This window comes from Rhamphochromis sp. 'chilingali', assembly GCF_963969265.1.
Source record: "Rhamphochromis sp. 'chilingali' genome assembly, chromosome: 15".
In the NCBI taxonomy this organism is placed as follows: Eukaryota; Metazoa; Chordata; class Actinopteri; order Cichliformes; family Cichlidae; genus Rhamphochromis; species Rhamphochromis sp. 'chilingali'.
Genome location: NC_137942.1, coordinates 10,792,764 through 10,801,581, shown reverse-complemented (window position 1 = coordinate 10,801,581; position 8,818 = coordinate 10,792,764). Strand labels below are relative to the sequence as shown.

General features: G+C 38.9%; 1 protein-coding gene across 1 annotated transcript; it reads left to right on the top strand.

Moving 5' to 3' along the window:
- Window positions 1-1,010: 1,010 nt before the first annotated feature.
- prkcsh (PRKCSH beta subunit of glucosidase II) lies at window positions 1,011-8,796 on the top strand. Its single transcript, XM_080906331.1, has 18 exons — window positions 1,011-1,144; window positions 1,377-1,496; window positions 1,621-1,737; window positions 1,828-1,923; window positions 2,030-2,087; window positions 4,155-4,272; window positions 4,724-4,853; window positions 5,048-5,132; window positions 5,391-5,469; window positions 5,563-5,646; window positions 5,733-5,897; window positions 5,979-6,069; window positions 6,385-6,454; window positions 6,650-6,739; window positions 6,846-6,920; window positions 7,006-7,105; window positions 7,216-7,375; window positions 8,562-8,796. Exons 2-17 carry the CDS (start codon window positions 1,409-1,411, stop codon window positions 7,360-7,362), a joined length of 1,593 nt encoding a protein of 530 aa, XP_080762457.1. The 5' UTR covers window positions 1,011-1,144; window positions 1,377-1,408; the 3' UTR covers window positions 7,363-7,375; window positions 8,562-8,796.
- The last annotated feature ends 22 nt before the right edge of the window (window positions 8,797-8,818 follow it).

Genomic DNA, 8,818 nt, shown 5'->3' with positions numbered 1-8,818 from the left:
CATGACTGTTATCTATTAATCACCTCCAATCTGTTTAAAATGATTTTAACTCACTGTCACCCCAATTCTAAAGTTTTCTTGTCGGGCTTGTTTATATTTCAGTTTAATAATCTTGGTCCATTAAAGCCTTAAGGAGCAAGGCCAGTACCAACATTGTTGAACCACTCCACCCCTGTTCTTCAGACTGTGGCATCCTTTTTGAGACAAGTATTTTAGTAGTGTTTGCGACTTGCTTTGATCGTGTCCATTTTGACTTGGCAGTTTTTGTTAATCCACAGAAAATGTTGTTTGCTGTGGATTAACTGAAAAAAAATAGACATTTCTATATTAATAGTGGAACAGGAACCTTTTTGCAATTTCAACTGTTTAACTTTTACTTAACTCATTTGGTTTACAATTAATGGCAATCGAGGTGGGGTCAGCTAAAAGTTAAAAATCCCTGGACTTCTTCACATTTTCCATAGTCATCCAGTAGGCGTGCTTAACTTAATTTAGCCTGCAGCTTGGTTTATTTTCAGTTAAACTTCAGAGTGGCTTAGCTTGTTTACATTTTGGTTTTTAAAAGATTTACAGTAGTTCCTTTTCCCCTCACGTACTCTTAGGTAAGTATTGTAACCTTGGAATGCACCTCTATTTGGACCTGTTTGGTCTAGTACAGGTAGGTTGGTACATGCATACACCTAGATTTAAATAAGATTTCCTATTTGTATTAAATCTGGTACTGTGGTTTTAAAGAGAGGCTATTGCGTAGGGACATTTTTGATATAGATTTATAAATGTGTTATGAAAGTTTAAAATCAATGCATAAATGCTTAAATGTTATTTACCCCATAGTTAAATATTGGTAAAAGTGCAAACAGTGATGACTACCTCTCTTACACGAGATGGCTGCGTCCCCAGAGTCCTCTACACTTCAGACAAGCGCAAAGGGTCTTCCCGTTCTCCGCCAATCACAGGAGCCACATAAGAGCGTCGTCCAATCAGAGTGAAACATGACAGAGGAAGGGGAGGGTACATGTTCATGCGCAAGAGCTTTGTCAATACGGAGCTAGGCGGTGGCAGAGTTTAGCTATTAGCTCTTTTGAAAACAAGATAAAAATATAAAGTCCTGTTTGGGCTTCAGCGCATTAGTTGAATTGCAAAGGTAATATGACGTTATGATATTGAAATACACTCGAAGGGTGTTTTTATATTAGCATTTTAATTTTGTAATATGTTAATGCGGTAGCTAAAGGTGCTAGTTAGCATTGATTTGTTAGCTCGGGATATAAAATTGATACAGTTAGCTCAGGCACGTTGTAGTTTATAAAGTTATGGCTCCTGGTGTGCTTCCTATTGAAGCTGCGTTTAACCTGTATATTTTTTATGACCGATAGGTCGTGGTGCCGTTGCACGGTGGACTGTCATTATGTCCTGTCAGTTCCTGCTCCTGCTGTTGCTGAGTGTAGGAGTCTCCGCGGTGGAGGTCCAACGTCCTCGCGGTGTCCCTTTGTCAAGTAAGCATTTATATCTTTAAACAAGACTAAAACGCATCAATTAGTTCACCGAACCTCTGGTAGTCAGCTACTTGTAATGCGGAGCTTTCATGGCACTAATAAAATAAACTTGAAACCTCGACAGAACGGCAGTTTTATGAAGAGGGCAAACCCTTTACGTGCCTAGATGGCTCCCGGACCATTCCGTTTGACAGAGTAAATGATGACTACTGTGACTGCCAGGATGGATCTGATGAGCCAGGTGTGTATATCCTGGAGTCTGATTACTCTTTTCATAGAACGTTTGAATTAGGTAGTTGCTGCTAAATGCACCTGTGCTGTTTATTTTCAGGCACTGCTGCTTGTCCCAACGGCAGCTTTCATTGCACCAATGCAGGTTTCCGTCCAACCTTCATCCCCTCTTCTCGCATCAATGATGGGATCTGCGGTAATTTAGTTATTTATTTATTTATTTAAATCATGCTGACCATTTTTATTTCTGTTCTTTTGTGTGGCTATGATTTTGTTTACACCTTGAATTCTTTTTTTTGCAGACTGCTGTGACACAACTGATGAGTACAACAGTGGTGCTACGTGTCAGAACACATGCAGGTGGGATTTATACAACTTTCTTAACTATTTTTGCTTTCACTTATACTCAGTGTTGGGAAGGTTGCTTTTAAAATGTATTCCACTACAGAATACATGCCGCAAAATGTACTTTGTAATGTATTCCGTTACGTTACTCAATGAGACTAACGTATTCTGAATACTTTGGATTACTTAATATATTATCATGCTTTTTACAACTTTTTACATGAATGTACTATTGCTGTGTGATTTATTACTATTACTGAAGGTCCGCGGCTCCAAACCGTAGTAAAGGGACCTCTGGCTAATACGTCAGGTTCCGTGTTGGGCTCGTAGCCGAAAAATAGCTTTACTTTGTTGTCTGGGTCAAGTTTGAGGCAGAGAGAGGCGTTGAAAGGCTGCTCCAACGGAACTTATTGTTTCGGAGGAAAACATGAACACAGTGTACAGTCGAGTCTTAATAGCTTACTTACAACTGGGCTCGTCAGGCACTCTTCTTTAGGGATGGGTATCGTTTAGGTTTTATCCGATACCGGTGCCAAATCGGTACTTTTGAAACGGTGTCGGTGCTCAAACGGTGCTCAAACCGGTGCTTAAAGAATGGAGAACACAAAATTGGTCCAAAAACCTCTCATGTTCAGCTGTTTTTTGTAAAAAGATAACAATGTTAGCCTTTTCTGCAGCTATGGGGCATATATGGTATCACTCTTGGCTGGAAGCAGTGCTTAAACAATGGAAAAAACACAAACTTTGTCCAAAACCTCTCATGTTTAACTGTTTTCCACTTTTTCTTTGGTCATTTTAGTCTTTTTGGCCAGGGTGAAGGGAGTATCTGCCATCAAACAAGAGGACAGCTGCATGTAGCTATGGCGATGTTTGCTAGTTCACCTTACATGCATTAATGTAATAACGTGGTTAGCCTACTCAACGTAAATTACACATGAACAACATTAAGCTACTCACGCAGAGAAGAACGGCTGCTGCTGCCATCATCATCCGTCATCATTTCTGCTACACTGGCAGGGCTAGGGGCCAGGACTCTCCTCTTCGTGTTTTTGGGGGATGTTGCATAACAGGCAACCCACCCGGAGTAGATGTGCTCGGTGTGAGGTCTCGCAGCAAGCTATCAAATACGGCGCATTTCTCAGCTTTTAAAAAAACGCTATGCGTCGCCAGGTGTTTCATCGGATTTGAGGTGTTACCTCCTTTGACAGTATCACAGTATCAGCTTAAAGCACTTGTTGCAGGCTGCTGAGTTTGCATATTTTGCTGTGAAGTACAGCCAGACTTTTGACCGCTTGGCCTTGGACATTTTTAATCTGTAGCTCTGCTCTAAAAGAACGTACGTACCTGGACCCGCCTACTATCCTCGGAAACGTAAAATGATTGGCTAGAAGTGTATCACAGCTCAGGAAAAAAAGCACCGAAATGTGCGCTGCTTTTCGGTCTGGTTACTACCGTTTATGTCAGATGGCACCGGACACCGGTACCCATCCCTACTATTCTTGGCTGCAGTGGTTATTATATTTACATGCTTCCAGCTCCCATTTCTGCTCGATGACAGCTCGTACTTTTCCACTCTCCTTTTTCTCCTTCCTCGCGCTCACAGACACATAACGGGTATGGCAGTCCATTCTCCCTGCAGCACGGACTACACTGCCCATGATGCTACATTCTTTAGGGCTATGCCTGTAGCATTCTGCCTATTAGCTTAGCACAACAACAACAACACCCAGGAAACACAGTCGCAGAGAGAGAGCATCACCCTGTAACCATGGCAACCGTAACGCTGCTGCCTGGAACAACAAAACATAGCTGTCAAAACAAACCCAAACAGTCCTGACCCGCCACAATATGAAACAGGAAATGTAATCCATTTATTTCAACAAAGTAACTGTATTCTGAATACCACCTTTTTAAACGGTAACTGTAACGGAATACAGTTACTCATATTTTGTATTTTAAATACGTAACGGCGATACATGTATTCCGTTACTCCCCAACACTGCTTATACTTGCATATACATATTCAGTGTTTTCGGTAGATGTTTATTATTCAGAATGTTTTATATGATGTTTAACTTGCAGAGAGCTTGGGCGAAAAGAGAGAGAGAGCTTGCAGAAGATGGCTGAAATTGCAAAAGAAGGCTTTCTGCTAAAACAACAACTCATCCACGAAGCCAAAATGGGTCTAGAGGATAAGAAGGTGTGAATGACAAAACAACCTGTGGTCCTTTTGCAGTATGCCTCTGAAACATGAATCCTTAGTCATAATCATTTTGATGTAGAGATGCCGGTGCCTAACAAAATACACTTGCAAATCTTTACATCAGTTACCTCTTAGAAACTCACATTTACATTCAGAAACCAAATATTAGACAAATTGCACAAAAAAACCAAAACCAAAATAATTTCAAGTATCAAAATGTTGTTGTTTTTTTGTTTTGTTTGTTTTTTAAGTTTTAACTAAGTTACTAGTGCCACACGTGCAATAGACTAGCGTTCTATGTGACCTGTTTTGGGGCTGCATTCAGTACTTATATTTTTCTGGATTTTAATGTTAGGGTATCGTTTGCTTTCTATAGTGATTTGTTTATATTTTCCACAGCTATTGTGTATAGGTTAAATTGTTATATTTTATAATTTTCTCTCAATAGGCCAAACTTGGAGATGTTCAGGGGAGTAAGAAGGATATGGAAGCAAAGGTGGAGGCTCTAAGAACAGTAAAGGAGTCTGCAGAGCAGCCTGAGAGAGAAGCTAAAGAGCGCCATCTGAAGGCCTGGGAAGGTAAACTAAGATTTAAAAGTATATCGCCATCTACTGTTTGTAATGAGCATGACATTACAGGTTCTCTAGTGTCATTTAAGCTAAATATTAAATATTGTTTGATCCTGATTGTTTTGCAAGTATGGCTCATTCGCAACGCATAGCAAGGTTGTTAATTAAATTTTCATATATAATTTTTTTTTCTTTTTCCCCAGATCAAAAAGCTCTCATTCAAAAAGAAAAAGATAGTGCTAGAATGGCTGAGGTGTTTCTTGAACTTGATGATGATGCAGATGGTTTGTGAGTACTGGCACCCTCCAGAATTGTTGGGACACGTAACAAACTGAAAAATATATCTAGTTAAACAGCTGGTGACATGCCATAGAGACCACTTTGGTAACAATAGCAACACCGTGAACTGATTGTAACTCTTTGAAACAAAGGGTTGACATGCCATTTAATATATGCACTTTGGCTGATCATTATCCTGAAGTAATTTAGCATTTGTTGTAGCATTTGTCTTTATCCAAGTAATTTATATATTTTTTTACGCCACAGTGTGTCAGTGCCTGAGCTTTTGTCTCATTCTGAGCTTGACCCAGATGCAGACGGTTCCTTCACAGAAGCAGAGGCGCAGGTAAAACGGATTCTGTTTGTCTTCTGGTAAAGTTTACTGGGTTTTAGAAACTGTGACACATCAAAATCTGAACCTTTCCTTTGTTTTGCATAGGGACTATTGGGAGGAGTGGATAAAGTAGACACAGTAGCATTTGAATCTATCTGGAGTAATGTCAAAGAAAAATACATGTCAGAGGTAAGATGCTATACTTTTTATTTTTTTAATTTTTTTAATAAATAGTAAATTTCATGAGAAATTTATGTAAATATTGTTGGCATCAGTCCAACGCAGACACCCCAGCACCAGAGGAAACTTCACGGGAGGAAATAAACGAGCCCGTCTCTGACAACGAATCTGATCAGTACCCTGACGATGATATACCAGAGGATGAAGATGATGATGATGAAGAGGATGAAGATGATGACCGCGATGAGCATGACTATAAGGTCAGCTCACTGAATTTTTCATCAAACTTCTGCTGGATGAGTCAGAGTTATTTTTGGAGTTAACTTATGTTTGATTTGCAGATCCCTCCTACAGCGAGGACTGAAGAAAAGAAGGATGATGATGAAGGAGCTATGCCTCCCTATGACCAAGAAACGCAGAACCTCATTGATGGTAAGAATGCGTTTAAAACTGAGTGACTCATCCTGTCCTGAGCAATAAGTATTTGACTCATCACAGATGTAGAAGCATGTCAGTTTGCATTTTAATGTTCTAATTTGAAATGAATTATTCATTATGTTTTGCAATAAATTGTACAGAAAAGGAATTAAATTCCCCAGCTGTGTATCTTTTATATGACACGAAGTTCATTACATATGAAAGCATCAAGAGGAAGTCATGATTTGCTCAGACCTTTTGTATGTTTGTGTGTGTTTTTTGTGAGTTTGTTGTACGTGTATATTTCAAGTCTGTGCATCTGATTCCCAGCTGCTCAGAAAGCCAGGGATGAGTTTGATGAGGCTGAGAGAGCTCTCCGGGAAGTAGATGATCAGATCAGGTAAGTGCTCAGCCTGAATGTGAAGAAGCCTCTTTGCCAGTAATGCAATCAGCTTTTGTTAACATAATGAGAGTTTAAATTTCAACAGCTGCATTGATTTGTATTTTTTTTTTTTTTTTTACACAATCAGCGAGTTATTGTAATTGAAACCTGTAAACAAATACTGTTTAATTTTGGATTGGGTATTTGTTTCAGGAACCTTGAGAAGGAAATCTCTTTTGACTTTGGACCCAGTTCTGAATTTGCCTACCTCTATAGCCAGTGTTATGAGTTGACTACAAGCGAGTATGTATTGTAAAAAAAACAAAACATATTTTTTTTAATGCTTTGTATAATATTTATTATATATATTATATATTTCTGAAGGTCTAAGTTTGTCTGTTTCTTTCAGGTACATCTATAGACTGTGTCCATTTAACAGGGTAACCCAGAAATCCAAGTTTGGTGGATCAGAAACTAACTTAGGGTAAGACAATATCTGTTCTTTCTATTTCGCATGGCTTTGCTTGAGTCTTTGCTCATCCGTGTTTGCCACCATTTTCTTTGTGCAGATCCTGGGGGAAATGGGCCGGTCCTGAGGACAGCATCTATTCTGTAATGAAGTATGAACATGGAACAGGTTGCTGGCAAGGCCCCAGCAGATCCACCACAGTGAGTGACACCCAGCCAGGCATCATTTAATCTTTTCTGTCTTAATTTGACTTTAAATAATTGCTGTTATTTTACAGAGAAACAATATAATTTGTTGTTTTCCCTTTTAGGTTAAGTTAACATGTGGGAAGGAAACTGTTGTGATGTCTACCTCAGAGCCTAGTCGCTGTGAGTACCTGATGGAGTTTACAAGCCCTGCAGTCTGTCAGGAGCCCCCAAGCCTGGAAATATCGAGTCATGAGCACCAAGAACTCTAGATCTTTTTGATTAGTAAGTAACTCCCAACTTCTGAGTATTTGTAGCAAACCAGTATCATCCTCCTTTCACGTCTTCCTGTCCATCCCTTTTATATATCAAATGTTTCTTATGGCCAGCATTGTTTAAAGCTGGCATATTTTCTTTGCTTAACCAAATGAAAATGTTGTACAATCTGAAGGTTTAGCATTTCAGAATTTTTGGAAGAATTAGGTAAAGCTTCATTTTAGAAGAAGAGCAGGCCAGCAGCAAGATCCAGGTAAAGGCAAGTTCATAATAATTCATCGTAGTGATTAAGAGGGTTAGAATTAATGAAGGCCAGAACTTAATGATGTCCTGTAAGGGTAAGATGAATGCAAACGGTACTACAGTATTCCACATCAGCACTCTTACAATAGTGCATACATCCTTTACTGCACACAGTTGGAACTTTAGAGCTTCCAGCTGTTTGAATGATGTCACAGGTCTAAACATTGCTACCAGCTCAGATTGTAAAATGAGTTCTTATTTTTAGAAAGTAATTTAGGGTTTGTTGTTGAATCGCAGTTACTGTCACACATTTCATACCACAGCGATATAGTGATATCAAATTATAAGTTTGCCCGCAAGCCGCCCACAGATGTCGTAAATGGTAAACAGATATCTAATACAGTTTTTCTTGAAATACAAAGTGATGTAATGCTGCAAATTATGAAGCGTGGTTAATCTTAAATTAAATTGATTTCTTATAGCCATTTGTCTTAGATTTTGTGGGTGATGCACAGTTGATAGTTACATACCTGATGTTAAAGTGCTTTAAAATGGTATGGTAATAGGGATTCTTATTAGAGATGCACCAATACTCATGTTTTTTTAAAATAGTTTTGGTTTGTATTTATAGATAAATGTTACTGACTGTCTAGTGGCTATAAATTAGGTGAGTATCTGCCAACGCTGGTGATTTCCAGTTACATCGGTGCATCTCTAATTGATCTGGTACAGCAAAATAAAACTTGAATGTGTCATCCTCTAACATTAACATGGCATCCATCTCGAATGTAAGCAATAATTAGGAGGCATCTGTGCTGCAGATGCTTAGTCCTCAGGAATGAAACCATTAGGGATCAGTGACTAAATTGTTCTTCCTTTTTTAAATAACAACAAAGACATGACTTAGGCAAACAAGCCATTGAAATAAACATGTATGTGCTCCATCTTGCAGGTTGTTCTCAAGGGACCACAGTCACTACAGCAGTATGAAGTTGCCATGCTGTGAGCAGCATCACCTTGGTGTTGGTTAACAATTAACGATAAATTCCAATGATTAGTTTCTCTTTCACTTCTGTAGCATCATCTAAATTTCCAACTTCCAGTGCTACCTGTTTATTTGAGCCTGTTTCTATCCACTGTAGTGTCATTCCATTATTTTGAAATAAACTTCTTATCGTGCTGTTAAATTTTGTGTACCAGTGCTTTTTT

Coding starts and splice junctions, on each gene's coding strand:
- prkcsh (XM_080906331.1), top strand. CDS start 1,409: ATGTCCTGTCAGTTCCTGCTCCTGCTGTTGCTGAGTGTAGGAGTCTCC. Junction 4,273..4,723: donor TGGGTCTAGAGGATAAGAAG/GTGTGAATGACA, acceptor TTCTCTCAATAG/GCCAAACTTGGAGATGTTCA. Junction 7,106..7,215: donor GCCCCAGCAGATCCACCACA/GTGAGTGACACC, acceptor TTTCCCTTTTAG/GTTAAGTTAACATGTGGGAA.